General features: G+C 44.1%; 1 protein-coding gene across 1 annotated transcript; it reads left to right on the plus strand.

Moving 5' to 3' along the window:
* The first annotated feature begins 453 nt into the window (after window positions 1-453).
* On the plus strand, window positions 454-25,942 carry clk2a (CDC-like kinase 2a). The gene is made up of 13 exons (XM_059980078.1): window positions 454-614; window positions 4,214-4,371; window positions 10,538-10,778; window positions 12,634-12,727; window positions 13,112-13,178; window positions 19,848-19,964; window positions 21,225-21,391; window positions 21,893-21,987; window positions 22,109-22,238; window positions 23,031-23,113; window positions 23,208-23,287; window positions 24,192-24,282; window positions 25,046-25,942. The coding sequence occupies exons 1-13, from the start codon at window positions 480-482 to the stop codon at window positions 25,229-25,231; spliced, it is 1,644 nt and encodes a 547-aa protein (XP_059836061.1). The 5' UTR covers window positions 454-479; the 3' UTR covers window positions 25,232-25,942.
* The last annotated feature ends 1,268 nt before the right edge of the window (window positions 25,943-27,210 follow it).

Consider the following 27,210-nt stretch of genomic DNA (forward strand, 5'->3'; position numbering starts at 1 on the left):
TGTGTGTCTGACACATGTGAAGGAGCATGGACAGATTTTTTTGAGGGACACTACACTGATAGTGATGTTCAACTTTGGCACCTATGCCGAGGGACCTTTGACACTCGTGAATGAGGGACACCGACGCACACGCCGGGACAGGAGAAAATAATCTGCAGATGCTGGAAGTCCGAGCAACGCACACAAAATGCCGGGGGAGATCAGCAGGCCGGGCAATATCTGTCGAAAAGACCCTTCAGCAGGATTTCGGCCCGAACTGTCGACTGTTTACTCGGCTGCCCGGCCTGCCGAGTTCCTCTGGCATTTTGTGCGGGAAAGAAGAAGCGCGATTCCGGTCACGGAGAGCAGCGGGGCGTGTCTTTGATGCACCTGAAGGGCGGGGTAAGCGGCCACTCAGGCCCGGGTGAGTGGGCGGGACCCGCGGCGGCGTCAACAAATGGGCGGGAGTTGAGCTGCGTGAGTGCGTCACAGAGGGACGCATGGGCGTGGCTAGGCTGCCGTTGCGGAGAGTTTTTTTCAATTTGAGCGGTGGGGGAGAGAAGTTTGCGATCCGGAGGAATTCCGCCATCACGGATTTCTTGTGGGACAAGCACACTGGGCTGGCTGCGAAGACGGTGAGGAGGAGGGTTGGAAGACGGCGTGCAAGTAGATTGGTAGGGGGCGGGTGGCGGAGCAACGAACCGAGGGCCCGCTCCCGGGCTCGGCGAAGAGACAAGATGGCGGTGGCACTACCAAATGGCCGCCGCGGCAGATTTGGCTCGGCTCGACCGAGACCCGTACCCTTGCCCCCACGGTTTGTGGCCGAACCGCGCTCGCTGTATTTAGAGAGAGAATGTATCGCTTGAAAGTGGCTGTGAGGCGATTCGTAGTCTTTTTTTTTGGTGGGGGGAGGGGTGATAGTGGGGGAGGTGGAGGTGTTGTTGCGCGTGTGCAGAGCGTTGTGTCTGCTGGGAGTTGTAGTTCCTTTGGAGGCGTTGCCCGGATGGTGGGGAAAGCAAAAGAGTCTTGGGGAACCTTTACGACCCCAGAACTCATCGTGGAGCGTGGGTGAGTAGGCCCAGCTCATTTTCAGAAAAAGACGCGTGTAGGTACTGCGAATCTCAAAATAGTCTCCAACACGCCGGGCAGCAGCAGTGGAGAGAAGACAATGTTTGAGGTCAATGCATTATCTAGATGATAATGACATTCATCAACTGAAGGCAAATATTGCGTTAAAGAGAGTATCCCATACCCTTTAAAGTTGGCTTTGTCTACAGACATTGTCATACATCGCTCCCTTGGCATATCCTATGCCTATGGTGCTCAGCGGCCGACTGTTGACAGTGCGTAATTTGTTCTATGTTGTCTTCATTGACCTAAATCTAGGGTATTTCGCCACCTCTGTCTCAGCAACATCCTTTTAAGTTTTGGAGCTCATGATTGCGTTGGGACTTGTTTCTGATTTGGAAAAATGTCTACTCTGGAATTGAATCTGCTGGAAGGTAGTGGAACTCAGCAAGTCAAGCAGCATCTATGGAGGAGAATTAGCAGACAATGAGACAATGTTTTGGGCAGAAACCTTTCAGGACTCCCAAAATGTCAACTGTTTATTCATTTCCAAAAATGCTTGCTGAATTCCTCCAGCATTTTGTGTTGCTTTGAATTTCCAGCATCTATAGAATCTCTTGGTGTTTGGGTGATAGTGACCTACATTGTAACCAGCCTGCCCCACTGTGGTGTATTATTGGTAATCAAACTGAGATGTGTTTTCCAGTTGCTTCCCAAACCCATTACCTCATGTGTTACCCACAAATAGCTTTAGATCTGTTGCACTGTTCTGAGCAAACTGGTAACAATCCCAACAATATGGTTATTCTGAAGCCATTGAGTCAACTGATAAATCATATTATAAAATATAAATTCTAATCATTCCTAACAATCATATAAAAATGGAACCCACTATATTCAGCCCTTTAAGTCTATTCCACCATTCAGTGTGATCTTAAGACGGTACACACACAAATTTTGTTGCAAGCAGCATGCAGTGCTACCTTTTGATTCTTTAAGCTACAAATTTCAGGGATCTGGCAAAACAGGTGATGTTATGTTTGATAATATAAGAGCCTTTGAGATCAAGCAAGAGGTATTTAAATGTGATGCTGAAAACGGCAACTTTTAAGTATTTTCAAACCTAATAAAAACTCATTGAAATTCTTGAAAAGGCAAACATTCCTGAACCTTCCTTTCAACTAATGAACAATTTTCTTTTAAGACTAGCCAAGTTCAGGTCATTTGAAAAAACCTGCTAAGTTCATAAAGTATGCATGTAGTGTAACATTAGACGCACTGAATCTGGAAATGTTACAGTAGATTGATTTGGATCATTTTTAAATGCAATTGAGTGATTTACAAAGCAGTTCAATTTAGAGGCAAAAATTTTGTTACTTTAAGAGCTGAGCTAGAAAATATTGGAAGGTCAGCTAGTGACATAAAAATCTGGTTAATAAGATTCTGAAACTGGAATTCCATTCTTAAAACTTAATTGCCATTGCTAGATTCTTCAGACAATGTTAACAGTATTATCATCACATTTGTGTCATTGTTTTCACTTGGTTAATTGCAGGAGTAGACTTAATGAGTGATGATACGTGCATAGCTCTCAAATCAACCAATAGGAGGCAGATAAAAATATTTTAACAGTGCAGCAACAAAAGTCTCACTGAGAGTAAAGTTTATTTTCGTGAATATTTACTAGAACTTATCGCATTTGTATTTCTTCTGCTATAGGTGAGGTACAGTATTATTTAGAAATAATATATTTCAATTGTCTTTAACAGTTTTTCAAAAATAATTTATTTGAATCTGTTAGTAAAACAATGAATATGCATAAGTTAGCAACAGGGTTTATCCTTTTTCCTTAAAGTCCATAATTATTGGTACTAATCCATTAATCAATGATCTCTGCTCAAAATTACCATGGTGTGTGACAGCATTTTTTTAAGAAGATTATTGCCAATTTGGTCTCAAAAAATATTTGCTACCCCTGCTGTATAAGAGTCAAGAGAGACATTCAGCATGGAAACAGACCTTGAGTTTACTGAGCCCTTATTAACCATTAAATGCCCGTTTTACGCTAATTCTGCATTAATCCATTTTCTTTCTTTTCTCCGTGTTGCCTGTGCCCCTCGCACTTTTGGGAGAATTCATAACAGCCAATTAACCCCGATGATGTGCATATCTTTGGGATGTGGGAGTAACAGCACAGTCACAGGAGAGTGTGCAAATTCCATGCAAGCAGCACTCAGGGTCAGAATTGATACATAGCTGTGGTGCTGTGAGGCAGTCTAGTTATTACCTGTGCTGCTCCTGCAATTTGCCACCTTTACTGCTTTCTGCACCAAAGACTTGCATGCAGTGACTGGTGTACAGGGGCACGACGGGGTCCTATGTGCATCAGCATTCCCACTGCACTATTTTTTAAGTCAACCTCATTACGATTGATCTACTCAAGTGGATATCTTCTCATTTTCCCACATTACTATTGCAGCTGTCAGGATGCTCCACACTTGATCAACTTGGCTCAGTCACCTTGAAGTTTCTGCATCACCTTTGACCCAAAACCATGTGTCCTTTTCTTGCACAAATACTGCTTGCCCCACTCAGTTCTTCCAGCAGATTTTGTTTTATCTATTGTTTCCTATCTAGCCACTGATAACCAATTCTTGCCACTATATTACACAAAATACGTGCATTAACAACTTATACAACGTACTGGACAGTCAGGTCATTTCTGTCGATCTTCCTATTGATCTGGAAACTCACTCTTGCTTGCCCGTTGTGTACTGAGTGTTTTATTTATTTGGAGATATGGGCTCATTGAGCTCATGCCATCCAGTTACTTGAATGTGACTAATTAACCTGTATGTACTTGGAATGTGGGAGGTAACCAGATTGCTGGTGCCTTTGTAGTGTTATGCTAACTGCTGTGCTACTGTGCCACCCTGGTACAGTGACCTTGTTTTTTTAAAGTTCTTTTAAAAACAGTCTATGAATGTTTTCTGTAGAAGTTGGATACTCAAGTTCAATATTCCAGGTTGCTCATCAGCAATGCACAGGTTCATGAAGATAGGAATAGGAGGAGGTCATTCATCCCCTCTTGCCTCCATTTAGCAAACATGCAGATTGGCTCTGCTTGGCCACCTAGTAACAGAACACCCTCCTTTCTCTCTTGCAGATGCCTCGTTTGAGGCGATACCGCTCGTCAGACCGAGAGAGCCGGGAGAGTTACCATGATCGTTACCGGCGAAGTAGGCGAGGAAGGCGGAGATCGCGGTCAAGGAGCAGTGATAGAGACAGGCGACACAGGAATGAGAGTTACATCAGATCCAGAAGGTATTTATTTAGAGATACAGTGCAGAACATGCCCTTCTGGTCTAACAAGTCTCACCATAGTATGTGCTGTTTCCTACCTGTTCAGACCTTTAGCTTGGAACTTTGTCCCTTCTCTCCATCCTAAGTGTAGCTATGGAGAGATGGCATGTCAATTTATTGATCTATAGGAGCAATTCAGTTGGATTTAACAGATGTGGAGTGATCCAGCAAGGAAACTGGCTCTTGACCCTCTACATCCTGTCCTCACTATCAGATATCTACATATATACACACTTGTCCTGCTTTATCCCATTTCATTCTCCCCAAATTGCCATCAGCTAACTCTGGAGTCTGCCTCCTATCTGCACACTACAGCAGCTAATTAATCCACCATCCTGTGCATTTTTTGATGTAGAAGCAAGCAGGAGCACCCAGGGAACTCCTATTTACAAAGCTGAAGAGAAAGGTGATGTGCTTGGTAATCCAGATTGTAAATGTAGTCAGTGGACATTTAAGGATTTACCCAATTGTTATTTACTTTAAAGATGAGGTGCTTAAACTGGAATAAACTGTATAATTGTTTATTGATAGTTCAAAATAACACTTCATTTTCTCAATAATGATGTGGATGATAATTCCTTTTTGTAATCCTGATGTACAGATTTATAGGTATAGAACATTGTGTATACTGCAAGGCCTAGATAGAGTGGATGGGGAGAGAGTGTTTCCAGTAGTGGGGGAGTCTAGGACCAGAGGGCACAGCCTCAGAATAGAAGGATGTTCCTTTGGAACAGAGATGAGGAGGAATTTCTTTGTGTTTTTATTTTGTTTAGAAACAATGCGGAATAGGCCCTTTGAGCCACTCAGCCCATCAAACCCAACAGCCCCAGATTTAATTTCAACCTAATTATAGGACAATTTACAAACACCTATTAACGTACTAACTGGTACGTCTTTGGAATGTGAGAGAAAACCAACACATTTAACAAGGAGGATGTACATCCTTACAGAGGATCCTGGGATTGAACTCCCAGAGCCCTGAGTTGTAATATTGTGCTAACCACTACGCTACCGTGGTGCCTCTTTAGCCAGAGGGTGGTGAATCTGTGGAATTCATTGCCACAGACGGCTGTGGAGATCAAGTGTTTAGGTGTATTTAAAGTGGAGGTTGATAGGTTTTTGATTAGTAAGGCCATCACAGATTAAGGGGGAATAATAAATCAGCCATGATGGAATGGCAGAGCAGATCTGATGGGTCGGATTGCCTAATGCTGTTCCTGTGGTACATCTTGTGGTCTTCGCTGGGTCAGGATTGAACTTTCTGTGACTGTCTACTGTTTGGTGCTTCACTTGTTTTGGGGTGGGAGGAAATAAGGGTCATGATCTCCCGTGAAATAGTCTCGTGTTAGGACTGGTGACCTCTCCTCTTGCAACCTCCTGATTGGAGGTAATTTCTGGATTTGTTGCAGTGGTATCCTACCACACTGTGCGTCGTTTGGCTTTGAAGCTCACAGACACTGGTCAGGAAGGGTCACTATTTGGAGGCTGTTCCAGCTCTCCAACAGACAGGAAATTTGGGCTCATGAACATCTGCATGGAGCTGCTCAGTGACCGACATCCGCCCTCTATGGTGTGAAACAGATGGGCAGAAGTCTGTGAATTATAACTGGCTGTGCAAGTTGACGTATGAGTCACCAGGCAATTGCCTTCAGGCGAGCAGCTAACCAGTTACACTTGCCTGTTGCTTTTCTTCTCCCCATATTTGCAGTGTTACTGTTTAAAATTTTATTTAGAGGTAGAGCATGGTAACAGGCCCCTCCGGCCCAACACGCCCACGTTGTCCAATTACACCCGCGTGACCAATTAACCAGCTAACCTCTACATCTTTCCAAACTGGAGCTCCCAGAGGAATCCCACGTGGTCACGGGGAAAACGTACACACTGCTTACAGACGGTAGTAGGAATTGAACCCAAGTCACTGGCACTGTAATAGCATAATGCTAACATAAAATGAGTGCAACCTTCAAAGCAGAATTATTATCAAAGTACCTTGAGGATCAGTTTATCTCAGGCATTTACAGAAAAATAAAGAAATACAACAGCATTTTCAAAAAAAATCTAAATGTAAATAGATAAATAATCAGTATGCTAAACCAGATAAATTTTTTTAAAAATGCCAAGAACATGAGTTGTAAAGAGTGCTTAGATCTGAATCTGTAGGTGGAAGTGAGTGTAGTTATCCTCCCAGTTCAGGAACCAGATGGTTGTCAGGTAATAACTTCTCCTGAACTTGGTGCTATTCCTCTTGCTCAGTGGAAGTAGTGAGAAGAGACCATGGCCTGGGTCATCGGGGTCCTCTGCTGGATGCTGCTCTCTTGTAACAATGTTCCTCGTAGATGTGCTCAATGGTGGGGGGCGGGGTGTGTGCAAAGTGCTTTGCCTGCTGTGGTCTGGGCTGTATCCACCACTTTGTGTAGGCTAAGCTACAGAAAGAATCAGATGACTGTAGGCATCTTGCACTCAAAACTCCAACTTTAACACTCAATGTTGTGTTTAGTCCAAATAGGTTACTTCTGTGGGTCAGTATATTTACTTGCTGTCTCTTTTTGGTTTACGACAGTGAGAAGGGGCAGCATTTCACGCTAAGGCTGGTGTTACAACAGTGAGACCTGCCTTCTGGTGGTGCTGTCAGTAGTATGCAGAGTGCTTCTCTGCGCCAGATCCCTCATTCCCTCAACTCCCAAAGCTGTCTAAGGCGACGATGTGTGGTTAACTCATGACCAGTAGACTTATAAATGTAGACCATTTCCAACAGTAACAAGGATTCTTACTACTTTAGTGATTTAAAATTTCAAATAATATTTCAACTATAGTTCAATTTAGGATAATGTTTTCACCCATATTAAAATACGTGGCCCGAGTGGGTAGTGGAGGCAAATAGTCGCAGTATGTAAGTGTGTAGACAAGCATGTCGATAGTCAAGCTACAAAACAAAATGCAGGAAACAGGATGTGTTTATGGTTGGTGTGATGGTTCTGTGTGCTATCGAATTCTGGACTGTAGCATGTAGTGATCTCTAATGGAGAAACTGCAGGTGCTTGAAATCTGAAATTAAAATAGAAGCTTCTGGAAACTTCGACAGGTCATACAGCATTTGTAGAATGAGAAACAGATCTGAAAGGAAAACAGATTCTTGTCCTCTGATGCCAGGATCTCCAGAGGATTTCAAGCATTTTCTGTTTTGATCTCCATCAGAGCCCTCAGTGAGGACTAGTTGTTATTTTGTTGAACACACTGCGCCTGTGCATTAGCTGATGATTATATTTTTTATTATGTGCCGTGACGCTCATAATTTTATGATTTGTATTCAGTGCACATGATGTGATAATTTTGTTTGCCAGTTTTTAAAAAACTGTCCCTGGAGCCTTGAGCACACTACAGCTTATGTTGATTTGTCCTTGTGTGTTGAAGTCCAGGGGATTAGGGTAAGGAAAGCAAGTAACTACAGTAGTTTCTTGACACCCCAAACCAGCAATCCAGTTAAATGCTGCAGTGTGAGGGCACTGCTTTGCACCTCAGAACATCTAGGGACGAGCTTAGCGAATCTCAAAGGCTATCTCTGACCTTGGCTTACTGACTGTCTGTTAATGTGCTGAAGAAGCCTGGCTGCAAGGTCATAAAACAACTGTGTGGTTGCTGGAAAGAGGGAGAGAGTTAGGGTGGAGGGCTGGAGAAGATGTACTTCAGCCACCTGCTTTACAACGCTTGGAATGTAAACCAGGTTGGGAGGGGGGAGTCTGCAATGATTAAAGGTGATAGATACTCAAATCACTGAGGAGTGTAGGACAAGTGGATAGCGGAGCACCACTCCTTATTGCACAGGTGCCCGTAGCTAGATGGATTAGCTTTGTACTCCAGTTTCCTCCCATGTTCAGGCCATGCTCTCTTCTCACAACTGCCAGAAGGTACAGGAGCCTTGGGTCCCACACCATCAGGTTCAGGCACAGTTTGATAAACTTCTATAAATGCACAATGAAGAGTGTCACAGCCTGGTAGGAACCATCAGTGCCAAAAAATGAAAAAGCTTACAAAAAGTGGAGAATATAGCCGAGTTCATCACAGGTGGGAAAAAAACTTGGTCACCATTGAGCATATCTACTCAAAGAGTGCTGCTACAAGAAGATCGCATCCAGCAGCAAGGACCCACACCATCCAGGTCATGCTGTCTTCTTGCTGCTGTCATCAGGTAGTCTGTACAGGAGTCTTGGGTCCCACACCACCAGGTTCACAAACAGTTATTACCCTTCAACCATCAGGATGCTGAACCAGCATGGATTGCTTCACTCACCGCAACACTGAACCTATCACTGAAGATAACCTGTGGACTCACTTTCAAGGACTTTATAACTTGTGTTTTCAGTTTTTTAAATTTTTATATTTGCACTGTTTCTCTTGGTACATTGGTTGTGTGTATTTTTTTCATTGATTCTTTAGTGTTTTTTTTGTTCCTCTGTGAATGCCCACAAGAAAATGTTTCTCAGGTTAGTAATTGGAGGCATATACTGTATGTACTTAATTTACTTTGAAAGTTGAAGTTAATACCTTAAAACTATCGGGATCCTGAACTGGTGTAGATAACTTAATTCGCATTTGAACTGGCATAGATAACTCATGTCTGAACTAATTCCACAATCTACAGATTTCCTTTCTTAGACTGTATAAAACTGAACTCCAGGTGCACTTCAAGGACCCCACAGCTCATGTTCTTAGTATTATTTCTTTTGATTTGCACAATCTTATCTCTTGCTCATTGGTTGTTTGTCAGTCTTTATGTATGTTTTATCATACATTCTATTGAATTTCCTGTAAATGCCCACAAGAAAATAAATCTCAAGGTGGTATATGATAACGTGCATACTTTGAGAACAAGTTGAGTTTGACTTTAACATTCTAAAAGATGTACAGCTTAGTGTCAGTAAGTTGTGGACATGTTATGTTGTAGCAACACTTAAGGGCTTCCTCAGCACATCCTTGCACTGTTAGTTGTTGACGCAAATGACACATTACACTGTATATTTCGATGTGACAAATAAAACTGTTCTCTTTTTAGCGAGGGTATCTGAGAGAATTTATTTCAGCTAGGAGATAGATTGAGTCTGGATTGCTCTGTTTAGTGGGGTGGTGGTGGCAGAAGCTTCAGCAATTAAAAGATTGAGAGGTATTGGTAGAGTAGAAGGCAATAAATGTTTTCTTTGTAACAGAGGTGTCTAAGACTATGGTATGTGTTAGAGGTTTAGCGTGGATCTGTAGTAATTGATATATATAGCATATTGCCAGAAGTGGGTGTTCATGCCCATCTAGTCATAAGCACTTGAGTCGCTCCACCAGGCCGCTGAACTTTTTTTGAGAGCATGTGCCTAAATTGGTGATAATCTTCCAAAAGATTTCCTCATGGGCCATGGTAATTTTCAGCAAAGATCATCAATAATGAATAACAATAATTATGGACTTTTTTTAAAGGCTAAAGATTGTATGTAAATAAACAGCAGGACTCATTAATTGTTTACCATTAACAAAAGTATATCAGAGACTGTTTGAAATGGGTGGTGGTATGTATGCACGGAGCAAGAATGACAACAGAGCAGTTGTAGTGGCACACAAGTGCAGACTGCCACACAGTCGCATTTTATTGAGTCATTTTAGCCACGTACGCACAGTGCAGCTTATAGTGCAGGAGATCTGAACTGGACCCTCTGAGATGAAAGCATGCGCACTAGAAACCGCATAAAAAGTGAGTACCTCCTGCATGTAGGAGGCCCAGTTGATTCACTGCGTGAATCAGTTTGCCACGTGCACTTGCTGTATTCTCACAATCGATCCGATACAGTTCAGGCAGGGTTTAAGGTGTTGAGGTGCAGCACTGCATTCTCCTGACCACCATTGCAATAGAAATGTCGAACTAGTATAAAATTTTCATGGGCACGATGAGCCAAAGAGCCTGTGTTTGTGCTGTACAATTGAAATGGCAATCCTTCTCCACCCCCACATCACCAGTTACTCCACTGCCAATCAGTTACTTTAATCCTGTCTACTGCTGTTTCATGCTGGGTCAGCCTGCTGCAAACTGCCTGCACCAACACCACTTAATCCATGTTTCTTCCCTCCTCTTGCCATGGTCACCCTGCAGCATCGAGAACTGTTCGTGCGACAGGCGACTGTACAACGAGAGGAGGTACTGCGATGCCTATCGAGGCAACTACAGCCGGGACCAAGGAGACAGCTACCATGAACCAGACTACTGCTCGCGCAACTCGTATGACTACCGGCGCTCGCAGGACCGCGGCAGGAGCTACAGGAGTCGGAAGAGCAGCAGACGTAAGCACAAACGGCGGCGCCATCGAAGCAGGTCATATAGCCGCTCTTCCTCGGTGAGTACTTCCTCCTCTCTACTTAGTATATCAGTGTCTTTTTGTTCTTACAGCCGACAAGATTGGGTAAGTAGAGCCATTTTTTTTTTCTTTTTCTTCTCATCCTTTATGGTTGTGTGGGGAGTTTTTAAGATGGAATCCTTACATGTGTCCCATGGGTTCAAGGGAACCCCTTCTGGGTACCGTGCAATCTCCAGGCCAGTGCAACGCGTCATTTTCTTCTGTTAGATTGGTCATGAACCAGGAGTACTGTTGATGTTGCATGTAGGACTGGGTTGGTTTGTTTCAATAAGCCATCTCCCCCTACCGATTTCCCCCCCACCCTCAAAATGGCTCTGAGTAGGAGGGTTTGCTTTGGACTGGGTTGGAAGTTGGTTATTCTTTCCCTCCAAGCCCCTTGAACAGAAATGTACAAACATCTGCCCACTTGTTCACCTTGACTGTTGTTGCCATGGGGAAGGGAACTGAGATTCCCATGAAAGTACTGTGTCTCGAGGGGTGCTTTTTCCACCCATTCCTGATGCTGTTTCAGGGTGCGTGTGTGTTTGTGCATGTGAGCATGTGTGCAACCTTGCAGTGAAGTGAACAATCTTATTGTGAGCTGAGCTTGAAGCAGGGTAACTGAAGCCAAAGCTTCCTGTGTGCTCATCTGCTCTTTTTACTTTTTCTTTGTTCCTTTCCTTCCTCCCTGCTCCCTCCCTTCACTGTCTGTACTAAGTTCGCTCCTCTCTCCTTTCTCGCATTCTTTTCTGCCCTCTGCCCCCTTTCTTGCTCTCTGCCCTTGAAATCAGGTGTTCATTTTCTCCTATTTTGTAACAGAATGAGGGGATGTTTTGATTAGTTTGTAACCCTCCCTGCCCCCACAACCCTACATTAATATTGTCCTCCCTGTTTGAATGGGCATTCTTTAAGACAAGCCACTTTGCTTTGCAAAGCTGAGGGTGTTCTTAAATGTGCAGAACTGTCTTCTAAAGAAGACAGATTGAGGATATAAGTCTCTGTGGCCGTTGTATTTGCTGTGATGAAATAGGATCTCAGCTATATTAGAAGCGGGGGGCCTGTTTAACATTGGCAGTTAATGCACTGTGCAGTACTGCTGACTGTAATGCAGACTTGGGAGCTTTTAATGAGGAGTGGTTGCAGCGATATTACATTTTATTTTCCCATCCAGGTTAACTTAAGCAGCCTGTTATGCAGACTGTGAGCTAGAGCAGTGCAGGGATTGAGTCTTTCGCATGCTTCAACTGTTACTCATGCTCAGGGACCTGAACTCCAGCATGCACTATGGCTGCAACTCCTTGACATGTGCTGCATTGTTGCTGGGCTGGTAGAGGAGCCAACACTGTCTGCTCTTGGAGAGGCAGCAGCGGGGCAGGGGCCTATTGCTGAATGCTTACATTTAAAGGAAATAATATCTCTGCAACTCTCCTGGGACATGAACCATTATGTGACGTTATTAAATTAACTGCATTAGAAATGATTTATTGGGACTTTATAAATTAAACTTTGCTTAACTGTATGGAGTGGGGTGGGAAGATTTTAGGTGGGGATATTTGAAATGTTCGTTACTTTTTTTATTTTCTGAGTTAGTACTGTGTATCTTGACATGTTCCCTTGCAATATCCCTATCGTTATATATCCTGTGTGGGCGTATGAATTGCCTGGAATCTTGACAATCTGGCAATCGACCACTCCGTCGCTGCCCCCCTTCTTCTCTGCAATGCGAAAACCCCAAACCATCCAATGTGGCTGCTGGTTTGAAAATGTCTCTCTCCAATTGGCTTGGATGGTGGTTTGATGGGCGCCTCTGTGTCTTGGTGTCACCGCCCGGTCATCGGGGATTCTGCGTACACAGCGGAGCCATCAGAGCAGCAGGAGGGCCAAGAGTGTGGAAGATGACAGCGAGGGCCACCTGATCTATCGCACCGGCGACTGGCTACAAGAACGATGTACAAGCTTAAATCGTAACTTCATTTAGCTCTAATAGTTAAGATCCCAAAAAAAAGTTGCAGAACTCTCATTGCTGTTTTTATTTTCTAATCCCCTTCCTCCTCCTCCTGCTTTTTTTTATGTTTATACTTGTTATAATTTATCCTAAATGCAGGAAAATAATATTGTACAGAGATCTTTTTTTTCTCAGCAGATGGTGTTATATGCTTTCTGCTTCAGAACTGTGGCTTACTTGTACTCAAAAGTGCAAAAAAAAATAACTGTGTAATGAGAAGAGCCTTTGTAATTTACCTTCAGTCTGACTGTTGTTTTTAAATGTTGCTGTCCCTCAGTCCCTTTCAAGAGGTTCATTTTGTGTTTTTTCTCTCTCTTTCCTTTATCAGATGAAATTATTAGCACTTTAGGTGAAGGAACCTTTGGCAAAGTGATACAGTGCATTGACCATCGGAGGTAGGTGCCAGCTGTTAATGACTGCTTCCTTCATTCCCTGAAACAAACCATGGTAGTTGTGTTTTCGAGTAAAACAGCATGGAAATGCTGTGACCCAACAAGGCCAGGCCAACCAAGGTGTTTGTCCAAGATTGTCTCTGCCCATGTTTAGCACACATCCCTCTCAAACCCTTCCTATCCATGAATCAATCGGTCTGTGTCTTTTTAAAGATAATTCTATAATTTTTAAAGATCAATATCTATCACCTCTTCTCACAACATATCCATCACCCAGTGTTTCCCTTTAAATCTTGTCCCTCTCATGTATACCATGCCCTCAAGTTTTGGACTCCCCTATCCTAGGGAAAAGGCTGTGACCATCCACCTCATCTCTGCCCTCGTGATTTCATATCAGGGTTCTCCATCCTCAATTTGTGTGTGAATGTGAGATTAACAGAGCCAACTCCAGTGACCTAGGATCATTTCTTATCTCCTTTGCTGTTTGGAATTTGCACCTCTTTGTGGCTGTGTGAGCTACTGCTGGGTTGCTCCAGTCTCTTCCCACATCCTAAGAGCCTCCAGGGTCTGGGGACCTTCATATTTCTGGCAGTCTAAATTACTGGTACAGAGCAGATGACATTTTGCAGGCTACAGTTCCCAAGGAGATACTGGATTGTGCATGGTGAGCCACTTGGTAAGATCCAATAAAAAGTTGGGTTTAGGCAGAGTCGGACAGTGTTAGAGGGGAATTGAGGCTTCCGTGAAGAGAAGCATGGACCATAGGTAGATTTTTTTTTTTGTTTGTTTGTTCTTGTGGATTTAGAACAATGGGGAATGCCAGGCAGAATAGTGGAATGCTGCTGTTGTGGGATGTGGGAAGAAAGGGAGGCCTCCTGTGTCCTTGACCACTACAACTGGAAGAAGTGCATCCAGCTGCATTTTCTAACGGATTGTGTTAAGGAGTTGGAGGTAGAGCTGAATGAACTCTGGCTCATTCAGGAGACTGAAGGTTGAAGTACAGGACACGGAGGGAGCAAAGCGAGAAGGAGAAGGAAGGGCGATAGGCAGCCTGTGCAGTGTATCTCTGTGGTCATTCCCTTCAACAAAAGGTACAGCGCTTTAGATACTGTTGAGGGATGACCTAGCAGAGGAAAGCTCTTTGGCTGCAAAGAGAGGGATGGGTGGAGAAGAGGTGAGCTGTAGTGATGTGGATTCTTTGGTTAGATGAACTGAAAGGAGGTTCCATTGCAGGAGGATGTGAGAATAAGGGACATCTTGGATTGAGTCTACATCATTCTTAATGGGTGGCTACACTGGCTGGTGGCATCAGTGCCGGACTTCGGAAGCGAAGGCTCCCAAGTTCAAACCCAGTCGGCTCCCACCCCCCTGAGCACGCTTTTCACCCGTGCTGGGTTGAGCGCCGCCCACATAAAGATTAAGGGTTGAGTCAGGAACGTTCATACCGTGACCTGGTTAATCCGAAAGGAGACCAATCCTGACACTAAGTGCCAGACAAGCATGGCTGACTGGTGTGACAAGCTATGAATGAATAAAAGTGGGTGGGTGAGCAGCAGAGGTCGGGGCCTAAGTCAGTATCAATAATGCGGGTAAGAGGGGTGATGAGGTCCTGCAAAGTGAGTTCGGGGAATTGGGTGCTAAATTAAAGGATAGAACCTCCAGGGTTGTGATCTCAGGATTGCTACCTCTGCCAAGTGTTAGTGAAGCCAGAAATAGGAAGATCATACAGGGAAGGCCTCAGATTTTTGGATTACAAAAATCTTCTGAGGAAGGAAGGAAGGTTTGCTAGTGATGGTCTAGAGTTGCAGGGGATGGGAACCAGAGCTCCAGATAGTGGAGTAGTTGTGGAGAAAGATGTTGTTAAGCCTACATACAAAGTTGAGGATCAAAGGGTTGAGCGTGGTGGGTTGCAATGAGTATTTTAGGAACAGTGGATGAGTTTAGGGCACAGATTAGCATGTGCAATTAATATATTGTAGCCCTTATTGAGACTTGGTTGCAGGAAGGGCAGAACTGGTGTCTCAATGTTCCTGGGTTCTGTTGTTTTAGACATGATAGAGTGGGAGGGGTTAAAGGGGGGAGAGGTGGCATTACTAGTCAGGGAGAATGTCATGGCATTGCTTAGACATGACAGACTGAGAGCTTGTCTAGTGAGGCTTTATGGGTAGAATTGAGGAATAAGAAAGATATGACCGCGTTATTGGGATTAGACTATGGGACACCCAATTGTTCTTGCTGAATTTCGAGGACAAATTTGTAGAGACTGCAGACTGTTGCAAGAAACACAAGGGTGTGATAGTAGGTGATGTTAAGTTTCCACATATTGATTCCCATGCTGTAAAAGGGCTGGATGAGAAACAATTTGTCAGATGTATTCAAGAAAGTTTCCATAATTAGTACATAGAAGTTCCAACTAGAGAGTGTGATATTAGATTTCCTATTAGGAAATGAGTCCGGTCAGGTAAAACTTTGCATCTTGTGATCGTAATACAGTTAGTTTCAAGGTAATTATGGAAAAGGATAGGCATGGTCCTCCAGTTGAGATTCTGAATTTGAAAGGGGGCAGTTTTGATGGTACCAGAAAGGATCTGCCAAGTGTGGATTGGGACAGGCTGTCTTTGAAGGCCCCCACATGGGAGGCCTCTAGAAGTGAAATTTTGAGAGTGCAGAGTTTATAGGTTCCTGTCAGAATAAAAGATGGGGATAAGGGGTTTAGGGAACCTTGGCTTTTGAGAAATATTGAGATCCTGCTTAAGAAATAGAAGGAGGTGCATAGCACACACAGTCAGGTAGGAACCGTGAGGTATTTAAGGAGTAAGAAGTGCAAGAGAGCACTTAGGAAAATCAGGTAAGCTAAAAGAACACAAGGTTGCTCTAGCAAACAAGGTCAAGAAGAATCCTAAGGGTTTCGACAGATAAATTAAGAACAAAATGATAGCAAGGGATAAAGTTGGTCCTCTGAAAGATCAGTATGGTATTCTATCTGTGGAACCAAAAGATGGGGGAAATCTTGTGGATTTTTTGCAGATGTATTTACTCATGAAATGGACACAGTCTTCTGAAGTGAGGCAAAGCAACAACGAGGTCATGGGTGCTATACACATTTCAGAGGAAGCAAGTGTTTCTGTCTTAGTGGGGGCTAATAGATGGATGTTAAAAACATCCTTAGCCTCTGCTGAGATGCTGGAGGATAGTGATGTTGTTCCGTTGTTGAAGAAAGACTAAGAGTAAGCCAATTCTAGGCCAGTGAGTCTGACCTCAGAAGTGGGAAAGTTATTGGAAAGTATTCTAAAGTACTGGATATATAAGTATTTAGATATACAGTGACAGAGTAGGGATAGTCAACATGGCTTTGTGTGTGGTAGGTTGCATCTAACCAATCTTAATAGAATTTGTTTATTTTTGAGGAAAGTTGATGGAGGAAAGGGATGTCTACATGGACTTTAGCAAGGCTTTGTGGGAGTGGTGGTACATAGTTGCCTTTCTGACTAGAGGCCTACGACCAGTAGTGTGCCACAGGTATCAATGCTGTGTCTGTTGTTGTCTATCATCTATCTAAATCAACAATCTGGATGATAATGTAAACTGGATCAGCAAATTGGCAGATGATACCTAGATTGGAGGGTATAGTAGACAGTGAGGAAGATTATCAAAGCCTGCAGTAGGATCTGAAACAGTTGGAAAAATGGCAATATAATGCAGACAATTTTGACACCAGCCAGGGTAGGTCTTAGACAGAGATAGGGTTGTAAAGATAACTTTTTGGCACAAATAAATGTTAGGATGTTATGTTGAAATTATATAAGATGTTGATGAGGCCTATTTGGAGTATTGTCCAGTTTTGATCATCTACTTACAGGAAATATGTAAACAGATTTGAAAGAGTGCAGTTAAACTTTGCATTGATGTTGCCAGGACTTGAGTTACAGGGAAAGGCTGAGTAGATCAGCTCTTTATTTTCTAGAAGATTGAGGGGAGATTTGAAAGAGGTATACAAAATTATGAGGGGTAAATGCAGTCAGGTTTTTTCCTGAGGTTGGGTGAGACTAGAGCTAGAGGCCATAGATTAAGGGTGAAAGGTGAAATGTTTAAGGGGTAGGTGAGGGAAAACTTCACTCAATGGTGAGAGTGTGAAACGAGCTGACAGCGCAAGTGGTGAGTGCAGATTTGATTTCATCATGTAAGAGAAACTTGGATACATTGAGGTATGGAAGGCTATGGTCTGAGTACAGGTTGATGAGACTAGGAAGGTTAATAATTCGGCAGAGACTAAATGGCCGAAGGGCCTGTTTCTGTGCGGTAGTGTTTTATGGCAGTGGTCGCCAACCACCGGGCCACGAGGAAACGATATGAGTCAGCTGCACCTTTCCTCATTCCCTGTCACGCCCACTGTTGAGCTTGACCACACGTGAGGTCATCAGTCGCCTAAACACAGTGATACCCTCATGCCAGGGATCACTGGTTAGCCTCAGGTAACCAGCCGCCTCGCACGGTCGGTGAGAAGTACCATTGCTACTGGCCTGGAGCACGGACGGATGGGCACTACCTCTAAACCTGTTTAGTACACCGAATGTTCGTGGGGAACCCGGTGCTAAAATATTCACAGGCGACCTAATTTGAGCTCAGGGTTTTGTAAGTAGCAGAGCAGCTACCTCGCTGCGATCTACTGAAAGTCATCCCTCGAGACAAACTTTTGTCGGCCGATAGATCCGACCTACCTACAAGGGGGGTGGGCATGTTCCCTGTTGCACTCCTCGCTCGGTTGGTCACTTTCTCTGGACTGCGACCACCGCAGCCTCGACACGGGGACCTCCAGCATTTACTTTGTCCTCTCACCCCACCCATGACCAGCCACACCTGGCCAAGGCATCTGGCGGCTGGTGGGAGGCTGGCGTTCGGGCCCAGAGGCAGTGAAACCCTTGAAGCTGCTTCGGCACCATGAGTCCAAGCACCCTGCACTTAAATACAAATCCGTTGAGTTTTTTGAGCAAAAAAAACCATGAGCAAGAAGCAAGTGCTGATAGCCACAAAAACTAAATTTTGGAATAGACTGGACATAAGGAACCCCCTTCGAGTATCGCTGTCTCCCATCAGCCCACGATGGGACTGTCTCTTTGCAGGGAAACAGGGCCAGGGTTCCCACTGATTCAGCGATATTGTTGTGTTGCAATGATTTTATATATTCATACGAGAAAAATATGTACTGTGTGTTTAATATCCAAATGTTACTTAAAATGTTATGATGCTATTGACTTATAAGTGAGTTATAATTGACTTATCACTATATTCATGTGAGGAAAAAATGCGCTGTGTTTAATATTAAATTCATTAGATAAACCCTTTTAGAAATGAAATTGAGTGTATTAGCCACTTGTAAGTGACCTGTAGTTGACTTATCACCTATGTTTTGGTCATGATTAATTCCCTCCCCTGGTTGGCCAGTCTGCAAGAATATTGTCAATATTAAACTGGTCCACGGTGCAAAAAAGGTTGGTGACCCCTGTTTTATGGCTAATCTGACTGGGCGGCATTTTGTCGAACTTGCCTCTCATTCCAATTTTTTCTGGTGCAGAATTCATTGGTGATCATTGTTGCTATTTGGAATCTCAAATGAGGTCATTCAGGCGAAGAATTTCTCTGGCTGGGCATGTATTTCTTTGCATTGGGGCAGCATGGTAGTGCAGCAGTTAGCAATAAGCTATTACAGCACCGGTGACCTGATTTCATTTCCCACTGTTTTTGTAAGGAGTTTGTACATTCTCCTTCTGTCCATGTGTGTTTTCTCCCACATTCCAAAGAAATGCTAGCAGGCTAATTGGTCAGCATGGGCTTATTGGGCCAGAGGGTCCTTTATCGTGCTGTATCTCTAGATAAAATAAATTATATGCACATCTGTGTATGGAAGAGACAAATAAATAATATGTTGTACTAATTTATGTGAAAGAGATGGCTGTAGGGAGGGAGATAGATTCCACATTTGCAAAAGGGTATATCTATATGTACATGACCTGTTGGGAATGTGGGGAAGTAAATCTGGTTTAGTGTAAACAGGTGAAAGTTGTCACTATTGACCTGGAATCCAACTTGGTTGTGACATTGCTCTAAAGATATGAACTTCCATCTCGCTACCTCTGCCTATTCCCAGCAGGGATATAGCTTATTTTATCCAGTAAGCCCAGATTGCCCAGTTGTGCCTATGAATTAGCCTACTAATATGTATTTGAAAGTTACTGAACAGTACAGGCCCTTCAGCCCACAGTGTTATGTTGACACTTTAACCTACTCTTGAAGCTCAACCTAACCATTCCCTCCCACATAGCCCTCCATTTGGCTATCATCTATGTGGCTATCTAGAAGTCTCTTCTATCTTCCTTAATTGTATCTGCCTCTGCTATCTCTCCTGGCAGAGAGTGTTCCATCTGTGTTTATATATCTTAAAAAAAACAGTACCGCTGTCATTCCTCTCCCCACCCTCCACTTCTTTCTTCCCAATGTTTTAAAGTATTAGCCCCTTTAATGGTTCAGTAAGTCAGAGTAATTGTAAATGTACAGCAAAGACTTGGGTGTTTTGATTCCACTTCGCTCGAGTAACATCTTGTCCATTTTATTTAGAAATGCATATCTAAGCTCTTTTTGACAGTGTTTACCAATGGTTCCATTTTCCCTTTTCAGGGGTGGCTCTCGGGTGGCTCTTAAAATAATTAAGAATGTGGAGAAATACAGGGAGGCTGCCCGTCTAGAAATCAACGTGCTGGAGAAAATTAATGAGAAGGATCCTGAAAACAAATTGTAAGTGTTGTCACAGAACTTTGTTTGTGACAGAGTCTCATTTCTGTAGTTAATTATTGCCTGGATGGTTCTTGGGGGGGGGGGGGGGGGCGGTCTTGCCATTTGTTGACGTAATGACGTATTTCTTGGTGCAGAAGGCACAGGGGTGAATGCTTGATGGGGATGGGGATCTTTGCTTCCATTTCAAGGGGTTGGGTCAGTTCACAGAGCCATGCAATAGTCGAAGGTGAATACTGAGTCAAGACCATTGCAAAGTGTTGGTTTAAAACAGAACGCCAGAAGCACAACAGACCCATAGTCAGGTGCAGATGATAGGTCATGCACCTGAAACACTAACCCATTCCCGCAGATTACCAGCATCTAGGTTTTCTGATTTTTGCAGTTGCCACTTCTGAGAACTGTTGCCTTAAAATTTAATTTAATCCTGACCTCCAGCTATCTGTGTGGAGTTTGCAGATTCTCTGTGTGACCCCATTACTTTCCCCATTCATGCTCCTGTTTCTTCTCAAGTCCCAGAGGAGGGGAGTGTATAGTCATGCATTTTGGAAGAAGGAAAGGCATAATCTATTTACTAAATGGAGAAACTTACAGAAATCAGAGGTGCAAAGCAACTTGGTCCTAGTGCAGGATTTCCTAAAGGTTAACTTGCTGTTCAGTCATTTGTAAGGGGAGCAAATGCATTGTTAGCTTTCATTTTGAGAGTAGAATATAAAAGCAAGGATGTAATGCCGAGGCTCTATAAGGCATTGATCAAGCTACATTTGTAATATTGTGCACAGCTTTGGGCCTCGTAATAATGTTCTAGCTCTGGAGAGAGTATAGAGGAGGCTTGTGAGAATGTCCTAGGAATGAAAAGAAACGCATGAGTGTTTTGTGGCTCTGGGCCTGTACTCATTGGAGCTTAGAAGAATGAGGTACAGAGAATGTTTCCAGTTGTCTTGGACCAGAATGGGAGGAACAAAGATGAGGAATTTCTTTAGCCAGAGTGTGATGAATCTGGAATTCATTGCCATGGAAGGCTGTGGAGGCTGTATCATTAGAAGTTGATAGGTACAGAATTAGTAAGGGTATCGAAGTTTGTGAAGAGAGGGCAGGAGAATGGGGTTGAGAGGGAAAAAAATAAGACAGCCACAATCAAATGGTAGATTAGACCCTATGGGCCAAGCGGCCTAATTCTGCTTCCAAGTCATCCGGACAGCGGGCCTGATTGTGCTGTGTTAACTATGGAGTGTCTAAATGCTCTTCTTTTCTCCCATTCAGTCAATGCGTGCAGATGTTTGACTGGTTTGATTACCATGGCCACATCTGTATATCGTTTGAGTTGCTGGGCCAGAGTACCTTTGATTTCCTGAAGGATAACAACTACTCACCGTACCCCATCCACCAAGTGCGGCACATGGCCTTTCAGACCTGCCATGCAGTTAACTGTGAGTTCTCTACTGTTTCTAGTGCCGTGTCTGGTGGGTACACACACAGACATCGTAATACTGGGCTAATTTTGCATAGCAAGGCAAATGCCGTGCTTTTAAAAAATTCTGCTCTCCAAAGTGAAATGCTGTCAGTTCATTGCCTAATTTTTATTTATCCATTCATGGGTCATGGACAGTACTGGCATTGTTTATTACCCTTCCCTTATCTCCCAATAACTAGTCAAGAGCTGACAAATTAGAGATCTGGGGTCACTTACAAACAAGGACGAGCATTAATCTGCCATTACATGATCACCATTGCTGATTCTAGCTGTTTGCTCCTGATTTACTTTGATTAGTTGAGTGGGAGTTTCTTGGCTAGCATGTTTGTGTTTTTGATCTGTGCTGATGAACCAGTGGTCCAGAGCTTGGGCTGCTCATCCAAAATGTACTTATTGCTGAACTCTGGAGCTGCTGACCCGTATAGTTATCTAATATTTACTTTTATGTCTTTAATAGTTTTACATGACAACAAGCTCACTCACACTGACCTAAAGCCAGAAAACATTCTCTTTGTAAACTCTGACTACGAGATTGTGGGTAACGCAGAAAAGGTAGGAAGGAGTGTGTGTGTGAGTGATCTTGTGACTGCTGGGACTTTTGAAGCCTTGTGAATCTTGAAAGTTACCTCCGCATTTTCAGCTACCTTATACGCCTGACTTTCCCTCCTTGTAGAAGCGCGAGGAACGAGTGGTAAAAAATACAGCTACTAGGGTGGTGGACTTCGGCAGTGCCACTTTTGACCACGAGCACCACAGCACCATAGTCTCCACAAGGCACTACCGGGCACCAGAAGTCATATTAGGTGAGTGCCTTCTGCTGGTTTCCATAACACAATGTTTCTGAGCAGTCCGTGAATACTACCTTTTCTTTTACACCATTCATGTATATTTGTGGTGATTTTTTTTTATATATGCCTTTACCCTGTGAAGCAACAAATTTTGTTAAATCAGATTCTGAGAATTGGGCCTTTTGGCCCATAATGTTCTGCCATTCAGACATAGCTGATATTTTTCGACCACATTCTCCCACTTACTCATAACAGTTAGCTCCATACTAATCAAGAACCTATTAATCTCTGTTTTAAATACACCCAGTCATTTATGGCAATGAATTCCACAGACTCACCACCCATTTTCTCTTCGCCTCTATTCTAAAGGGATGTTCCTGTATTCTGAGTCTGTGCCCTCTGGTCCTACTGGTCTCCCACTGATGGAAGTATCCACTCTACACAAGCCTTTCAGTAGTAGGTTTCAATGAGACCCCTCCAGCAACAAATTCCACATTTTTGTCACCCTCTGGCTAGAGAAAGTTCCTCTCATCTGAGTTTTAAATGGATACCCCTTTATTCTGGGTTAGTGACTCCCTAATGAGAACATCCAAGCCTTTCAGTATCAGATAGTTTTCAATAAGATCCCCCTCCATCCATCCTTGAGTAGAAACCCTGGGCTGTTCTCATCGATTAAGCCTTTCATTCCTGGCATCATTTTCATGAGGCTCTTCTGGACCCCTCCAGGACAGTCGCATCTTTCCAGTCAACCAGTGAACTGCTTCCCTCAGTCTGCTCACCAGTGTGATTACTTTTTCTCCCCTTCAGAGCTTGGTTGGTCCCAGCCATGCGACGTGTGGAGCATAGGCTGCATTGTCTTTGAGTATTACCTCGGCTTTACACTATTCCAGGTAGGTTTGCTGCTGGCCATAACCTCTGAGGAAATTGAAAACTTGATGCCCACACCTGAGCTTTAGCAGACATTGTTCCCTTTCTGCCTTTCAGACACACGATAATCGTGAGCATTTGGCCATGATGGAGCGGATTCTGGGTCCTATTCCTGCACGGATGATCAGGAAGACCAGGTAAGGCTTGACTCTGATCTCCAGGGGGTGGGTCAGACATCATGGGAGAAGAAGAGATATGTCCTCCTTTCTGAAAGATAGTAAATCTGATATTCCAGCACCCTTAAGACTTTGGTGCTGAGAGAGAGCACAATACTAGTGGTCCAAGTTCATTATTCCCAGAAAATGGCTGCACAGGTTGATAGGGTTGGTAAAGAAGGTGTTTGGCAAGCTTGCCTTTATTAGTTGTTAAATTAACGTCAAATGTTGCAGCTTTATAAAACTAGTTGGGGTGCATCTGGAGTATTGCATTCATTTCTGGTCATCCCATTATTTGAGGATGTTGAGGCTTTGGGGAGGGTGTAGAAGAGGTTTGCCAGAATGCTGTCTTAATGAGAGGATGTGCTGTAAGGAGAGGTTGGATAAACTTGGGTGTTTTCTCTGGAGCAGCAGAGGTTGAGGGGAGATCTGATAGGGATTTATAAGATTGAGAGGAATAAATGGGAACAGATTTTGGCTCTCTACTCTCTCTAATCCCAAAGCGGGTACAGTGCCACTACAGCAGGAGGACAAAAGAAGTAGTGTAGTGTTCTCCTTGCAGGTAACATTGTCCCCTGAATTCTGGGACTCCCAGTGTCACAGTTCAAAATGGGGATAGAGATGTTGAGACATCCTCGTTCTGAAGAACCCAACCAAGAACTCCTCTTAACTCCTGTCAGCCAGCCATCTCTGAACCAGAGAGGAACCTAGTCACTCCCAGGGACTGTTTAAGGTGGAAAGAGGTTAAGGGTGCAGTGTATGTGAGGCATCTTGCTTAATGGAATGGAAGGGTGGTTGCAATATGTGTAGGGGAGGTTTTCTGTTGAAGGAAAGTGATGGGGTACAGGTGGTTCAAACATTGTATTGGCAATTTATTGTTAAACAGGAAGCAGAAATACTTCTACCATGGCCGCTTGGACTGGGATGACAACAGTTCTGCTGGGAGATACGTAAGGGAGAACTGCAAGCCATTAAAAGTAAGTGCCTTCTGGGCAGTATTATCTCTTTCAGGACCCCAAATATGCTATCTCCCCCTGCTGCTGCTGAAATCTTCCTCTGCTCCTAGACTTCCAGTTCTCCACTACTAATCTCCATAAATTCAGCTCCACTGCGACCACACCTGTTCCGTATTTCTACTGGCCTGTGTTTGTGTCTGAGAGACTGCGGGGGTTTCCTGCTAGAGCTGGCAGAGGCCACCATCTCTCAAGTAATCAAAACTTGCCATTTTAAAAGCTGCACTTAATAGCAGAGATAAATGAGAACTGTCCTCTTCTAAGTTGCTCACACTGATGGAAGTCATTTAGAGAGAAAACATGTTCTTTTTACCTCTGAGGCTGCACTGCATATCGAGCAGCCATATAGACGAATATGTATATATACGGGCCCATTCTCCAGATTCTACCCATCACCCATGTCTTTGTACACAAATGTTTGTGTGGTGTTTGCACATTCTCCCCTATGAACATATGGATTTCCATGGGTGCCCCAGCATCTTCTCACATTTCAAAGATGTGGGAGTCTTTGGGTTAATCGGCCATTATAACTTGCCTCGGGTGTGTGGGGGAGGGGGGAGGTTGATGGAGATGTGGGGAGAACAAATGACCGATAGGAGTGGTTGATGGTCAGTATGGACTCATTGGGCTGTAAGGTGCTGATTCAGTACAAGTGGGTAGTGAGCGTGGCCTGGGGTGGTTGGGAGCCGATCCTTCAGTGTACACTGACAGCTGCATCTTTCCACAGCGATACATGATTGCTGACACCGAGGAGCACTGCCAACTATTCAACCTGATCGAGAGGATGCTGGAGTATGAACCTTCAAAACGGATCACCCTCGCTGACGCTCTCCGGCACCCCTTTTTTGATCCACTCAAAACTGAGCCCAAAAGCACAAAGCCGTGGGAATCCAACCGAGATATCAGCAGATGACACGGAGCCCAGCTGGGGACTTATTGGGCGGGAGGGAGGGGCAAGAGAGAAGAACCTTTATTTTGTTTAGCCTAACTTATTCCTTCTGACTGCTGCCTTGTGGAGCCCCAGGCTGCCCTTCTGAGTTATGGAACCTCACTGCCGACAGTGTTCGGGGCAGGAGGATATGGAAGGATGGGCAAGTGTCCCTGTGCAGAACTCCAGGAGTGGCCGAAATAAACTTTATTTCTGGAGAGGCGGAGAACTTCGGATTGTGTCGGCTGCCTCCAAACTGGGAGGGGATGTCCATGAGTAAGCCAATCAAAGGCATCCACCAAGCCCCTCCCAACCCATGCGGGGCAGCGGCAGGACGCAACCCCACCTCCCGTGTGTCTGGCCAGTAGTGGGACTCTGTCAATATTTCGCTCCCACCATCAGCAAGCAGTTGCCCCTCCCACTCAGCCATGTACCACACCAATTCATCTGCAAGTAGTGTTAAAAACAGGAGTTCTTAAACTGTCCTGTCATGGACTTCATCATGACCACAACCTCTGTATTGCAATTCTTAATCTCCATCCTTTATGTTTACAGACTCGGCAGGTATGCTCTGTAGATCATCAAACGGAGAATATTATACAGGGGAAGGATTAGGCGCTTTTTTGTGATGGTTTAAAATAGTTTATTGGATATGTGTTTTTTTATATATATATTAAATAAAACCTTTGTATTGTCTTGAGTGGAAATGCACTGCGGCGAGAAGAGAGGAGGTCTCTCCCATAGCATTACTTAGCATTGCAAGGAAAGACTTCCCTCCCCCTGGGAGGGCCAGCTATGCGAGACGTGGGTGCCAGAACGATAGCAGGATCTGTCTAAGGTGAGTCCTGGCAGGTTGGTTGAGGGTAGGGACAGTGACAAGGAAATCTGTGACTGTTTGCTTCTAACTCTTAGCTTGCTGTACTGTTGACGCTGTACCCAGAAGGATTTTGCCCCTGTTGTTATACTTAAACCATTCCTCTGATTTATTTATTGATAAAGGCCCTTGCTGTCCAGTAGCCCACTAACCCAAGCCTGATCACAGGGCAATTCATAATCACCAAATTCCCTACTAACAAGTATGTCTCTGACTGTGGGAGGAAACAGGAGCACCTTTCAGTCACCGGAAGGAATGCTGTGTTAATGGCTTTGCTACGTAGCATCCCAGGGTGGGCCCACACATGCTGGTTGTTCAGTTTTATTTCCTCAGAGGCCAGGCGGCTTGTATTTGTGGCTGCCTGTCTTGCAGCTTCCCTCGGCTCCTCTCTTCACCCTGCTGAGTAAGGACCAAGGGCAAAAGTGCAGCTTCTGCAGCCTTTAAAGGGGTGTACTAGGAGTAAGCGGCCACACGTTGAATGTGTTCTAGTGCCAGCATAAGCCATGTATGTATGTAGCAGAGGTAGGAACAGGATATGCACAGCTGAGTCCACCATTTTTTGCCCTTCATTGAGCCATTTAAGAAGTCATTTCAGCTCTGAGTAAGGTTATCCTCAACAGAACCAGCTGGGTATTTAACCCTACCTGTTCCACAGCCACCATTCATGACACACAGAAGCAGAATTAAGCCATTCAGCCAATCAAGTCTTCTCTACCATTTTATCATGTCTGATATATTATCCCTCTCAATCTCATTATTTGTCCTACCTTCACCCTATTACCTTCGACGACCTGTTTAATCAAGAGCCTACCAACCTCTACAAGACTGGGATCTCCACAACTGTCATGGCAGTGAACTCTTAAGGTTCACTACCCTTGAGCTATAGAAATTATTCATCTTTGTATCTTCTAAAGGGATGTCCTTAGACTCCCACTCTTGGAAAATTCTCTCTCTCTTCCTCCCTATACCCCATATCATCCCCTGATTCTTAACAACTGCAGCAAGTAAAGGTCCCGAGCCATCAAATATTGGGGTTACTCACAGGAGCAGGCCATTTGGTCTCACTGCTATTCCAGCCCATTGTGTATTG

This window comes from Hypanus sabinus, chromosome 9 (genome assembly GCF_030144855.1).
Source record: "Hypanus sabinus isolate sHypSab1 chromosome 9, sHypSab1.hap1, whole genome shotgun sequence".
NCBI classification, from domain to species: Eukaryota; Metazoa; Chordata; class Chondrichthyes; order Myliobatiformes; family Dasyatidae; genus Hypanus; species Hypanus sabinus.